Raw genomic sequence first — 14867 nt, forward strand, 5'->3', positions numbered from 1 at the left:
CGACTGGCACTGCAGCATCGGCTAGGGAGAAAAAATATGACCACAGGGCCACCTGTTGCTGAACACAGTGAGTGCAAGTGGCAATAAGCTATGTAATGTCCCCATCGATGCCCAGCGAATACACATGCTGGTGGCCCAAACCTTTAGTGCGAGACTCTGTATGTCCATCTTTTTAGAGATATTGTGGGACACAGCTGTTTGATAGAGGATGTCAAACACCTTACAGCTGTCAAGTTTCCAACCTTATTTAATTTGGCAGCCAGTTTCAGAGTTTTACCATGCCATCTTCAGGCCCCTGACCAATTTGTAGGAATAATCTACCTCGGTTGTGAGTCAGCAGGTGATGGTTGAAGTGATCACTGTAGCAACAATCTACTAATACCAGTACTGCTGGCCCCTGTTTTGATCAGAACTGAAGTAGATTAAACCCACACATCTGTCAGGGGCCTGAAGATGGCATAGTAAAATGCTGACATTGGTTGCCAAATAAAATAAGGTTGAAAATTTGATGGCTGTAAGGTGTTTAATTTGACTTCCTGTTTTTTGGTGTGAGAGGTCCCCCAATGACAGAAGCCACAGTACATTAGGGCGTAAAGAAGCGGGAGTCGCAACATGGGAAGCAGCGTCCTCCATAGCTAACAAAAGAACCTTCTCAAACACAGAAAGGTGGTGCTGAAGGGAGAAGTAGTTATGCAAGGGATCCATGGCACAGCTCGGGGGGTTTTCCAGCCAACTGTGCTGCACAAAAGAGAGGAACCGACTAAGTGCGGTATCCACTGCGATGGCTAATGCCATTGTGGCACTAGTGATGGGAAAACCATCAACTGTATTCTGGTTCTCAATTTCTTAATAAAAACAAAGCAACTCATCATGATCCATAAGCCTGGCCCATTCAAAAGGCAATATAAGACATTGGTGTTGGTGTGTTGTGCCATCAGCCAGTAATGGATCTGACAGTGATAATGAGAGAGGAAGAGAGCCCACAGCTGCAAATTATGTGCTACCTTGTCCGGCATGGAAACTGAAGGGTTAGAAAGAGCAACCAACGGCCTGTGATCCATGATTGAATGGAACTTAGAACCATACAAGAAGACGTAAAATTGCTTGAGGGCGAACACAATCAGTAAAGCCTCCTTTTCAATCTGAGAATACCTCTGCTGAGTGGGAGTTAAAGTGTAGTGTCCACATGTTTGTGTGCCAACACCATGCCGACATTGTGCTGAGAGGCGTCTGTAGCCAACATGAGATGCTGACGCAGCTGAAAAGTGGCCAGGCACAGAGCAGATTGGAACTCTGATTTAAGCAAAGCAAAGGCTCAGTCACAAGTGGGAGACCAGAAAAAAGGCACATTTTTATGCGAAAGCACATGCAATGGCTAAGCAACAGTGGATGCATCCAGTAAAAACTTGCGGTAGTATGCAGCTTTACATAGAAATGCTTGCAGTTCCTTAATGGAGGTTGTCTGTTGTAAAGCCACAGTTGCGTCAACATGGTGACATAATTGCTTGACCCCTGTGCAACAAACCTCAAAACCTAGGTACTCAATTGATGGCTGAAAATATTGAGATTTGGCAAGATTGTACTTGAGACCCACAGACTGCAAAACAGAAAACAACGATCGGAGATTGCCAAGGTGGTCTTCAGCAGGAGGACCCAAAACAGAGATATTGTCAAGGTAATTGATGCAGCAGGGTACAGAGACTGTCAGCTGTTCTAAAAAATGGTGAAAAGTTGGAGGCGTGCTAGCAACACCAAAGGCAAGTGCTGATATTGGTGTAGGCTGAAAGGTGTATTGACAGGGCAGCTGAAGGTATGCTTCCAACAAATCCATCATGGAAAACTAGTGGCCGCCTGAGAATTTTGCAAGTAGCTCGTCAGGGTAGGGCAAAGGGTATGTATCTGTCATGGACTGTGCATTAATGGTGAAACTGAAGTCGCTGCAGAGACAAAGCTTATCTATTGGCTTCTTAATGATGACCAGTGGTGTAGCCCATTCACTGGAACAATGATGTAGAGTGACATCAAACGGTCTAATTTGAGTTTGATAGAGTTGTGCAATGCAACAGCCACCTGTCGTGTCCAAAAACAATTGGGGGGGGGGGGGGCTGAAAACTACTAGCATAACCCAGCCCAGGGGAAAACAGAAGGACTCCAGTTGCTGATACAGAACTTGATCTGACCTCATCGGCACTGGAGAAACTGAAAGCTTTAAATGCATCTAATCCAAACAGGTTTGCAGCATGGGAATTATCCTTAACAAAGAAGGTGAGAGAGCAAAAACATAGTTGGAAGATATGGGAACAGAGAACTGACCTAGGATCGGAATCTGCTGTTTATTGTAGCTAACCAACTTCTGTGAAACCTGTGTGAGGGGAGGGGAGCTGAGCCCAAGCCCACATATGTTTGTGTGTTTACTAAAGTTGCTGCAGCTCCTGTGTTCACTTGTGTCTTTAGCAGTTTATTAAACACATGCAATTCAATAAACAGTTTGTTTGGGGAAAGAGTCACTATAAAGATACAGTTTATGTTCATCGGTACTACTATGTCTGACACATTTGAAGAGGAGTTGCATACCAATGCAATGTGGCATTTCTTTTCACACTTGTTGCAAACCACCCAATGCTTAGGGCACACAGCACACTCATGCTGTATGAAGCAGTACAAGGAAGACAGAAGAGAAACATGCAGCTGCTGCTGTGGTGTGGCCTGTTGCTGCTGTGGCCATAACCAATGCTGCCCCATGCAATACTGAGTTGAAGGTTGTACTGCTGCAGCAATTTCCCTGTCATCCTGAACACTTAGCAGCATGCCTAAGAGGAGTTGACTGAACAACTTCCGATACCTTCTCCCATGCAGCAATCTGATCACCTGTGGCCTGTGACACTTCAAAAGACTTTGCTATAGTGGGCACATCTGTGATTGTCAGATTCTCACACTGGTGTGATTTTTGAGGACTTACTTATCTGGGACCAGACAAATAATAACATCATGCACTATGTGAATGGCATAGGATTTATGATGGGTACCAGTGACAAATTTATGACAGCTCAACACATGTAAATTGCAGCCAAGGCTTTGTAAGATTGTTTTGGGCATTGCTGACAATGGCAAAATTCTACACACATCACAGTGACATTCTTTCTGCCACAGTAACAAGTTGAGAGAAGCTTGCAAATTTCATTAAATGATAAGCTGGCCATTACTTGCAAAGTCACAAGTTGGTACAACAACTGATACATCCGCAATGAAAGAAAGAAAGAAAGAAAGCCCTACTCAGGTTTGCATCGCCCACATGAAAAACCTGGAAATGTTGGTATAACCATGTCTCATGGGAGTCCCAGTCTTCAGCATGCCAGAAGGGCAACAGTTGCACTGACAGGAGAGTAACCTACCATGAACATACAGACACCACTTCATTGAGAGTGGTGACAAGAGCCTGCTGTTTTTCCACGTAAGCTTGCTGTTTGGCAATAAGACATTGGAGTATTTCTTCCATTGAAATGTTTGTTGGGTGACTTAGCACTGACACTAACACAGAGAGAAAATGTAACCCTTAATTGTCACCAAGTTTGTTATAGCAACGATGTATGAAACAAAGTACTTTATAAAGCATCACATGACATACAGGTTGTGCATAGCAATGAACACATTGACTGGACAACAGTAATACAGCATAAAGAGTAGACTGAGCACTTGTTTGCAACTGCTTAAATAATGCTGTTTCTTTGGTGGCTCACTAGAGTGCACCAGGGGACCGACCCAGGTGATGCAAGCCTGTGAACCATATGGATGCATGCTCTCTGTAATTGTGCACATCATGAGTGAAGTTACATCAGGTATTGAAAATTAGTTCTAAACTGAGACCCTGCCCAGATTGCCTGCTTATTGTAAGTAGTTCCCAACCATTAGACTATCTGATTATGCTCTCAGGCCTGACTCAAACTTTCATTGCCACTGATGTTTCCAGACACTACTGCCAGAGTTGTCACACTGGGTACATGGTGATCGCACTACTGGGACAATGGAATCAGCAGAGGGCTGTGGCTTGTCAGGGATATATATGAGAAGAATTAAATGATATGAATTGAAATGAGGTGACTGGATCAATGAGGATGACATCATTGAAAATATAATCCAATGAAATAATGTCAGTACATAACTATTCAGATATGCTGAACATGCAGTACAATGAATATCTTGTGACAGCTGAAAATTTGTGCCAGACTTGAACACAAATCGAGACTCCCTGCTTATTGTAAGCAGTATCCTTAACCATTTCACACTGTCTGAACTCACCTCCAGGCCTGACTCAAGTTTTTATTATCAATGATGTTTCCACCTATGATTTCCAAACACTACTACAAAAAGGAAGTAAGATTTGGGCCACAGCCTGTTGGCAAAGAGGCCATTAGAGACAAAGGATGAGCTCAAATTGGTGAGGGACCGGGAAAGAAATTGGTCATATCCTTTCAAGGAAATAATCCTGATATTTTCCTTAAGCCATTTAAGGAAGCTGTAGAAAACTTAAATCTGGATGTTTGCCTGACCATTGCACCACATTGCTCAACCTGTACCACCAGGGGTTCTCCTGTGTGGTATGTGGGATTAGCACTACTGGGGAATGGATCAGTGGAGGGTCATGGCTTTTCCTGCAGGTTCAGTCTATCTGAATGGTCTGCACTGATATCATTTTATATGATTGTGTCTTCACAGATTTAATTACCATTGATGCATTAATTTAATTTCTGTACATTTAGTTCATTTTGTGTACATCTCTTGTAGCAGGGTAAGCCATGGTTCTCAATCAACTCCAGTCCTCAGTGGTATGATTCCAACATACCACATGGGGGAATGACAGGTAGCTGTGTTTGGAAATCAAAGGTGGAAACATTACTCACAGTGAAAGTTTGAGCCAGGCCTGCAGACATGTTCAGGTAGCATAATAGTTAAAGATAAATGGGAAATCAGGGTTGAAGTCCTGGTCTGGCAGAAATTTTTCACTGTCTAAACAATCTAAAAATAAAACATCTGTGACTGAGAAAAGTTAATTTACTTTCATTAGTTTTAAAAGATCATTCCTACTGTAGCTATGAAGATTAAAAATTTACTGCAAATTGGAATGAGTTATATTTCAAGACTTTTGATTATCGAGTACAACACATCCTCAGTTGCTAAAATTGGTAATGACCTGACAGAGTGCATTAGACTGCAGTATCTGCATCATGGAATCCTTGTGTGGTTGTCAGGTTAGTTTCTGTAACCTTCTATGTGAATTTTAGCCTTGATTCCTACTGTGTTTTTGTTTAAAATGCAAAAATAATGTCAGAGAAAAGTGTAGCCTAATTAACAGATGTCAGCAGATTGACAGACATGTACAAAACATGAAGGACTTCTGCAACATTATTTTCCGCAAGAAGAGGTCATAACTGCATTAAGTTATAAAAAAGATCGCTAATCACCATCTGCCAAAAGAAACAAAATGTGACACAAGTGTTGGCTTTTGGTGCCAATTTTGTTCATCTGGAGGAAATGAACTGGCTTGAAACTGAAGTTCTTATCTGTCCTGTGTCAAGGGAGACACAGAAAAAGAGCAGAACAAGGTGCAATGAAATACCACAGCCAGATTTGAAAGTGGCATGCATTCTAATCAGTGTCAAGGAAAGTGATACACTGACATCACAGAAATAGGTATCAATGGATGAAAATGAGAGATGAATTAAATGGAGGGGAAGAAATCAATGACAACAACATGAGAAATTACTGAATGTAAACCATAGTAAAATACTTTAAATAAATATATATGAAGAAAAGGGTAGTCAGTCATTAGCATTTTAGTGTTGTAATACAGGTGTGAAGAGCCAGAGAGTGCATTGGCAGGCAGCTCTAGGAAGGTGCAGGACTATTCATAAGTACCTCCAGGGTTTCAGAAGACACCTGTGAAAAAGTTGCAAGTTGTACAGAAAACAGACACATACCAGTGGAGCATCTCTCTGAGTCTTTTAACTCACATTACAGGTGGTGGGTACTTTTTGTGACACAAAAGTCAGAACAAAGCTCATTGTCCCAGGTAGTCAGTGAATCTAACAACTGCAACCAGTGTAGTTTTACATGCAGACATTATACTGAATTACCCAAATAGCTGACTGTGGTCTCTGCGGTTACTTGCTAGCATGTGTCATTAATTTCTTCAGGCTTTTGATGAATGACTCCCTCACACACTTCACCTTCTTTGCTGCCGGGCCTGGCTGGCCTGTTTTCTTCACACCACATAAGCAGCGAGTTTCACAGAATGTGTCGTTTTTGAATGTTTTGTATGTTGAAGTACTTACCTGAGATATGGTACAAAAATGTCACTGAATCATCACAGCAAATCTGAGGACACAAAAATGCATGCATTGCTGTTCATTCTGCCATCATGTCACAGTGCGTATTGTGAACCAAAGCTTGGTGAGGGGGGGGGGGGGGGGGTGCTCTATACTCTGATATATCTCATTTTTGTACTTGACATGCAGTTTTCACACAGTCATCTTCTGAAACTGTGGACGGGCTTACGAGTAACCCTGTATTAGGCCAATATTTGCAGTTCAGACAATCTCACAGATATAAACAGTTTGGTAAGCAAACAGGTTTGCCTGACAAGAACACTGCAGACTAGGAGCTAAGGAGATACTGTAGCTCCAGGTTGTGTAAACATTGCCAATTTGTTGATATCAAATGAGGAAGTGATACTTTGTGGTCATAACAAGAACCTTCTTTAAATGACACATGAAAACATTAGCACATGAAGAGCCACTTTGACATGAAGAGCCACTTTGAGGCAGATTACCATGGCTGTGTGCACTCAGAAAGTAAAGAAATGTAGGTGAGCATGAAACTGACTAAGGTTAAGTCGAATATCATAGGTTTACTTTCATATAGAGTAGAAAACTGAGTAATATTTGTATCATAGCTAGTAAATGACAGATGTTATCACAAGTGATTATACGTTTCATAGATTTTGAAATGAACATGCAATGTCTGGAGTGTAGAGGGCATTCACACAACGTATGTTGCACAGCAAGTACATGAACAAAGAGGAAGGTGATTGGAACGGAATGTATTGTGAAGATCATAATAGTATGTTATATGGATTGTCTCAAGGGTGAAACACTGATCTTGAGAATACAAGTGGTTTTTATATGTTGTTCAGTTACTAAATTTAATCAATCCACCTGAGGTGGCTGCCCTCTTTAGAAGTTATGTTTACATGAGAGACATTAATCAGCAGGGAACCTCAGCCAAGGATCCACCTACATCCCTATGAGGCAACAGTAGGGGACACTATCACAATCAGGTGCTTTGTCATAAAGGTGTAGTCGACACATCCCCAAATGAATAAGTACTTTTTATGGCTTTATATGATAAAGGATGAACAAGTGTTTTACAATGTAAGTGTTTCACTTGTTTATGAATAATAAGTGCTTTACCTATAATGTCTGTCATTCATTAGAATCTGAATGGATCCATACCGTCATTCAGTTCATCTTGAATTATGGTAGTGCTGGTGACAGTGGGTTCATTTATCTGGGCTTTGAAATTTATTCATGGAACAGATTAAGGATATGGTTTTAATGTACAAAGTTTATTTGAAACCTGTTGAATATTGAATGTAATTTTATTCATTGCAATAAATACAAGGCTGTAGGGGAGATAGAGATGATATATTTTGATGGGTTGTATCAAATAAACCACAATGCTAATACTAGATGGTGTTTGTCCTGGAAAGAGGGGTGAGTAATATTTGCACCATAGCTGATAAATGATATAGCTGTTTCTCACAAGTGACTACAATTTCCATACATTATTCATTGGCCTCTAGAAGAAAGATGAGTCAGGTTCGTGGATGTTATTGCCATGGATGAATCACATAAAATGTTTTGCACATTGGAGATAAAAAGAGTTTTTTCTCTTCTTGTCATTAGCTTTTAATGTCACACTGATAAAATAATTGGTTCAAGTATTTGCCTGATATTCTTTGTTAAAGGAACAGACACTTAATTACATTGTCCATGATTTGAACCTGCTCTCGTTATTGCTGGTCAGCATCACATGGTGCTCTGGATGTGATGGCAGACATACATTTTCTTCACCTCCTCACATGATAAAGGATTTCTCTTAGTTCTTGTGTTATGATGATGGTTCAGAAAGGCAAGGTAATGTTTGTTGTGTACAGTGAATCCTTTTTATCATGTCTAGAGTTCTTTAGTTCATGGATTTTTGGGTATCACTTAACAAAAGGAGCAGGGAAATACAATTATCAGGAAAAATATTCAGTCAGTAGCAGCTTTTGAAGGGAAATTTTGATCAAATTAGAATGCTGGATCAGGGAAATTCTGTGAGTGTGTGATAACTGAGATCTTCATTAAAATAAATATGGCTCATAACTATTTTCATCTTGAATGGTAATTAGAATGAAGTAAAATTCCATGGCATGTAGGTCTCCTATTTTACTGATGCATATATAGGCATGATGAAGGTAAGATATTCAGAAAGAAGAAAATGGAGGACAGAAAATGAAGTAATTTTGGGCATTACATGAAAATGATGACAAGGAGGCTCAGTGTTCCTGCAGAACTGACAGTCCATTGTACAGCACAATATTTCTGCTGAAAAATTGGAAATATACTATTTGTCTCTACATTAATGAGGGAGTGCAATATACAATCAACACAATTATTCCATTTTAGATTTATGCAGTACTGTTAGCAATGTGGAACAGGATACTATTATTTTTCAGGAGTTGTACAGAAGTGACTAATCCATGAATTTCCTTCTGTGCCTGTATTTCTCTCAGTCAATCTTTTCACAGGGTCTAAAGTGTCATCAGAGAGGGAGTTTTCAAAATTCATCACTTTAATGAGACTCTGTAAATTTTTAGGCACAGTATGTGAATGACAATGGCCTTGGAGGAATTATGTTTTGGGCTATTGACAATGATGATTTCAGAGGCAAGTGTCATGGTCGTCCATACCCACTTATTGAAGCAGGCAAAGAAGCAATGCTCAAAGGAGTCAAGTAAGTATTTCATCTGGAAAGACTCAAACTGTAATATTGATAGTCTTTTGTCTAATATTGATAGTCTTTTCTCTTAATATTTCTTTCCAAATATTGAGCTTGTGTCAGGCATCTCTGCTATGAGTTGTGAGGTGTGTTTTCTGTGGTGTTTCGATAGATAGTTGCAGTTTTGTTTCTGCATTGTGTTGATACACAGACCAAACAGGTACTTCTCTTTGCCTGCTTTATGCATTATGCAATATCAGTGAAAATCATTAGTTTCTTTCTTGTTACACACAAATACATTTTAAAGTGGAATTTTACATGCTCAGCCTTTAGATTAATCCTAAATTTTCCAGTAACTGTCTTCATGGAATTAAGCAGGTAAAGGGCATACCACTAAGGTATTGCCAATTAGTGATAGTCTGCAATGTCAGTAAAAATTCTGAAAAAAAAAGTCTAGAATATGATGGAGTACTTTTCAAAAGAAAACTCTTGCCAGTCACAAAAAACTAACATTACAAGAAATTTTCAAGGAAAATATTTATTTGCTCCAGCCTGTGGAAAAAGCCTGAAGCACTGGACTGAAAAAACGATAAGAACATTTTCAAAATTTAAAGACTATGCAATACATATATTGCCATGAACGCATAAAAGTATTCTAAGATAAAATACTGTAAGAGGCATGAAACTGTTTCATGTGTGCAATGAACAATGTCATTGCTGATGAATTTGCATTGTGTTGGATCTTTTGGAAACTTCCAATTTGAAAGCTGCTGAGAAATTTCTAAAATTAATTTTGATACAATGGAAACTCCAGATTGGAATATCAACAATGTACGAAAAGACAGATTGCTACTTTTCATAAAAATGACATGTTGAGTTGCAGACAGGCACAATTAAAAGACTTATACATAAGCCTTTGGACACAAGGCTTCATCAGAAAAAGAAAGAAAAACACACACCATTAATTCACACAAGCAAATACAATTCAAACACACATGAACACCTACTCCCTGCAGCTTGGACCAGAATGCAACAGTCTCGTGGAATTGTAGTGGCAGTCTGCCAGAGTTGGCTGTCATATGTGCACGAGGTGTGCTTGCTTGTATGAATGAATGGTGTGTGTTTCTCTTTCTTTTTCTGGTGAAGTCTGTGGCCAAAACCTTATGTGTAAGTGCCTTTTAATTTTACATGTTTGCAATTTAACATGTCATCTTTATGGAAAGTAGCAATATATCTTTTCCTACATTCTTAAAATTAATTTTGGTAAGATCTGAAATACCATTATTCTATCATGTCACCTTTAAACATGATTTATTTATGAGAGACTCTGTGTATGGAAATTCATGGGGGCTTGCATCCCACCACAAGTATTTTTGTTCTGAGGACTCACCTTAATAGATCCTTACCTCGTGAAAACATTATATTTGTAGCTGTTACAGATTCTTCATCACAGCATACTTGTACTTTCCCCAAAGTCTGATATACACTATATGAAAGTATCTGCAGATCTGCAGGTACTTTCAGGCTGCCATTTCCCTTGGAGTTGTACTAAATATATTTGTTCATAAGGTTTTTGTGAACCCAAGTTTCATCCAAATAAACCATGGGGCTATCGTCCTCCACGTGCAAAATAATGCATATTCCTCAAAAATGTAGCTCCCAAGGTGGCACTATTCCTTCATCCCATAAGAAATTTGCATCCATTTTCAATTTTTCTGAAGTTAAAACCAATACTTTTATAAGGCAAAGGATGGACATACCCAATTTTGTGTTGTAGTTGGGCATGGACTCTTAAGTGGCTGGAGGATACTTCCCTCTATTATAGTATTCTAACACAGTCCTGTGGACCAGTTTTTATTTTTTATTTTTATTAAAGTCATCCATCTGAGTAAATCAGCTTCCCCATTTATATCCACTTCATAGTAAATAGAAGACAGCACTACCACCTACAACCTCTGAAAAAGGGACAAAACAGGGCAAGGCGTAAGGGGCCAACACATGCAGCTGTGAGTGTCTGGTTACATGACAGTGACTACTGTGTGATATTTGGTTTAACAATATGTGTTGATAGGCATAGCAAAACATGGCGCATAACCAGTACTCCAGCAGTCACGGAGTGGCACTGCTGCATTCTGGTAGCAGACAGATGAAATGGGGCAAGTTGAGCAAGGAAGACATGGTGAACAAATCTTATTCGAACTTTTGGTATCTCTTATTATTATCAAGTGAACTACCAACGGATTGAGAGTAACCCATGTAGACGCAGTAATAATTCTGATGGAACAGGGTCAGTTTCAAAATGTCTTCCTTACATTATGGCCTTCTGTTTCAATTTCCGTAATTACCACTAGTCATTTGCTGCTGGAGTATTGGTTATTCTTGTGATTTTCTGCCACTGTTAATAAATATTGTTAAACCAAATATTGCACTAGGCTACTGAATGGTCACATAACATTCTACTTTAAAAACTTTTTTTCTATGGAGAAACAAGTTGACATTCTCAGTTGATACTGACTCCTGCATGGAACATAAGATGAGCAGTTTTTTTCCCTCCATCTGTGCTCCATGGAGACACAATTCCAAATATCTGCTCATACATTAGAGCAAATGCTCAAGAAGGATCGCCCAATATGGCATCTTAAAAAGCATTCTTTATTTTATTACTAGTTATAGATTTCATAGTAACTCCATATTTAATAATACTGAAATTCGGGTCTCCATAATTTATCATGTTCCTATTGTATTTTTTTTAGCAGTAAATAGCATAGTCTTTGTTTAGGTTGTTATGCATCACTGTAAAAATAATTAAAAGATATTTCATTAAAATCATCCTCATCTATGCACTAACATATCCATATTCTGATAAGGAAGTTGAAGCCTTCTGCAAAGAGTTATAGCAACTGATAAATCTCAGTGAACTCCGATACAAGTGACTGCTGAATCAAAAGATACAGAGAAAATAAATGGATACAGAGCTAGAAGAAAGATAAATTTAGCAGTAAGTTTAGCATGTTAGAAAATTGTGGTTGTACCGATGCAGATGAAGTAACAGTTATGTAACAAAACTGACTAGCCAAACAGCACAAGATGTTACATAAATAAAGAAGGCAAATGATGAGAAAATCCAAAATAAAACAAAGCAACCATTAAAGACAAGGTGAGAATTTCAAGCAAATGATAATACAAGTGTGATAGTATATGTTAAGTTAAATAAAACCGTTTGATATGTTTTGAAGGACATGTGCAAAAATTAAAAACTGGCAAGAATAATGATGCTTGAGATTCAAATTTTATCACTATTTAATATCTTTGGTGTCTATAAATGTTGCTCTCCGTATGTTCTCAAGGCAATTGTTAGAAGTACTGTGTTGATAACCTACAGTTCACAAGACTTCATGCATTTATGATATCATTTTGACGTTGCATGCTATATCAAAGATGAAAAGAGCTGTCTATTGACTTTGGTGATCATTTAGTTCACAACATGTGATGCGAACATGTCGTTCAAACCAATAACATTTACCTCAAGTATAGAGGACTGGAGGTTATGCTTTTTCTTTGCTGCAGGATATGTTAACCTTGAAATTTCATTGTTTGTAAATGTGTGAAGGCCCACATTCAAGTCGACTGGACTGTGGATAAGGAAGAGATTAAAGCGTTGGTAAGAATTATCTCCGAAACTTACGGAGAAAGTTCTACTATCTGTTATTTCATAATATACCTTCATAACCTCAACAATTGAGATGACTTACTGATTTACATGTAAAGAAAAAGCTGAAGTCAGCCAGCCTTGAGTTGAATAATGTATATGTTCAAATGTTCATCAAGATGTCTCAACAAGATATGTTTCTGAAAACTAGTTTCAAGAGTTGGTCTGTAATTAGAAAGGGTGGTAGCCTTTCTAGCAGATGAATTAAAGGAGCAGCTCATTTATATTATGCCCAGTAAATAGATGCTGTTTCAAAACAATGATATATTGACATTCTCTCAAAAAATGCATTGGTATAGGTAAAATTTGTTGTAGTAAAATGTCAAAAGATGTTGTACTGGTGATTAAAGATGTACGTTAAATAAACATGTTTGTTTGGAAAAGAAGTGTTCTAAAAGAACTAGATTTTCAATTGTCTTGTATACTTTGTTGTTGGCTGAGACTAAGCTACCTTTTAATTCATTTGCAAATGCATTAGTCTTTTCTGTTCTTCTTATTCTGACTGTTCCTTTGTGTTACCAGATGATCAATGTGTTTTGAATATTTATTCTAATTCATATTTCATGCTTAATTTGAAATTAATGACAATGACAACTCACTCCTAAGAGAGAGAGAGAGAGAGAGAGAGAGAGAGAGAGAGAGAGAGAGAGAACTCCTATGTGTACATAACATCGGATCTTACAGAACATACTTCTGTTAAATTAATAAAGAAGCCCCAGAAATGTTTTACAAATGTGAAAGGGGAAAAAAATATTTTTTGATCTGGCAAGATGCAGATCAGCTTCTTAGCTACTTTGTTTTTGTTTTGATACTCCACAGTGATAACCATTATATGGATGCATGGTGTCTTCTTTTGGACATGGTTGAAAGAACAGATGCCACACATTCATATAATTTATTCACCTAGATGGACAATTGATCCACCTTTCTTCACTACACATGCACAAGTACATCCGACTTCCTACAGGAATAGAGAAAATGGACAGGGACTGCTGATAAGTGGCACTAGGTGGGAATGTGGGTTGGCTGTGAGGTGTGCTGAGGTAGTCCACACAGTTACAATAACAGTGTGTCCTGGGTGGTGCAGTGGTTAACCCACCTAACTAGAAATCAGGAGATCCTGGTTTTGAATCCTGGTCTTGTACACATTTTCACCCATCACCACTGATTCCACGTAATGACCTGAGGCAGCTGATATCAGTAATCCCTTTCTTTTCCTTTTTCTCCCTCTCCACCTTAAATTTACATGTAATGTGACCATTGCACCACACATATAAGCGAAATTTTGGCCTTTTTGTGGTAATTTTGACCTTATGAAGCTTTTAACCATCGATACACCATTACATGACATTTAATTATAACAAATTGTATCAAGAGTGACCTATTTTTATCGATCTTCCTATACCATTGCACTGAAATGGCATATTTTGGTAACAAGTAAGTTGCTATACAACATTACGGAATCCAGCATGCCATATGGTGTTTCCAAAGCATCCTGCATTGAACACTGATGAAAGTCAATAGCAGTTGCTGCAGTCTTTGAGAACTGTATGCGACGTCAAAATGACATCACATTTGCATGAAGTCTTGTGTACTGAACATCACCAGTTTTGTGTTTTCTCTGTGCAGTGAGTTATGAATAAAGCTGTTCTGTAATAAATTACATGTCATGCCTGTGTTCTCATTCCAGATCCCAACAGATTACAGGCCCAGGTTACATGATCGTGAAAAGCGTCATTTTTTGATTAGACAAAAACTTAAATTTATAAGGTAAAAGGTGCCAAAATTGGTTCATTGAGGACTAATTCACACTGGCCATCAGATCACATAATCTAAAACATCCTACAATGCATTTCAAATGGAAAAAACTTACACAGGTCATCAATACCACTTCATGTCAGTATTTCTTGGGAAGAAAGTTTTGACTGTAACACTGGTGGGGAGAACTGCCAAAATCAGAAGCAAACTGATTTTCCTTGCATTCACTCATTGTGTAGTACATTATTTTGTGCTTCTATGTCTTAATCTTTATTCTACAAGTTTCTCTGTTTTCCTCAGAAATTGCAAATATTGCATGACAGATGGCAGATGTTTTTTTCCCCATTGGATGGACTTCCAT

General features: G+C 38.5%; 1 protein-coding gene across 1 annotated transcript in view; it reads left to right on the plus strand.

The window, feature by feature from the left end:
• LOC124554754 (serine-rich adhesin for platelets-like) overlaps positions 1–14867 on the plus strand; it is a 482463-nt gene that overhangs the window by 343435 nt on the left and 124161 nt on the right. The window contains exon 9 of the mRNA XM_047128406.1: positions 8918–9054. Coding sequence (XP_046984362.1) covers positions 8918–9054 — 137 coding nt within the window. The remainder of the gene's footprint in view (positions 1–8917; positions 9055–14867) is intronic.

This window comes from Schistocerca americana, chromosome X, assembly GCF_021461395.2.
Source record: "Schistocerca americana isolate TAMUIC-IGC-003095 chromosome X, iqSchAmer2.1, whole genome shotgun sequence".
NCBI lineage: Eukaryota > Metazoa > Arthropoda > Insecta > Orthoptera > Acrididae > Schistocerca > Schistocerca americana.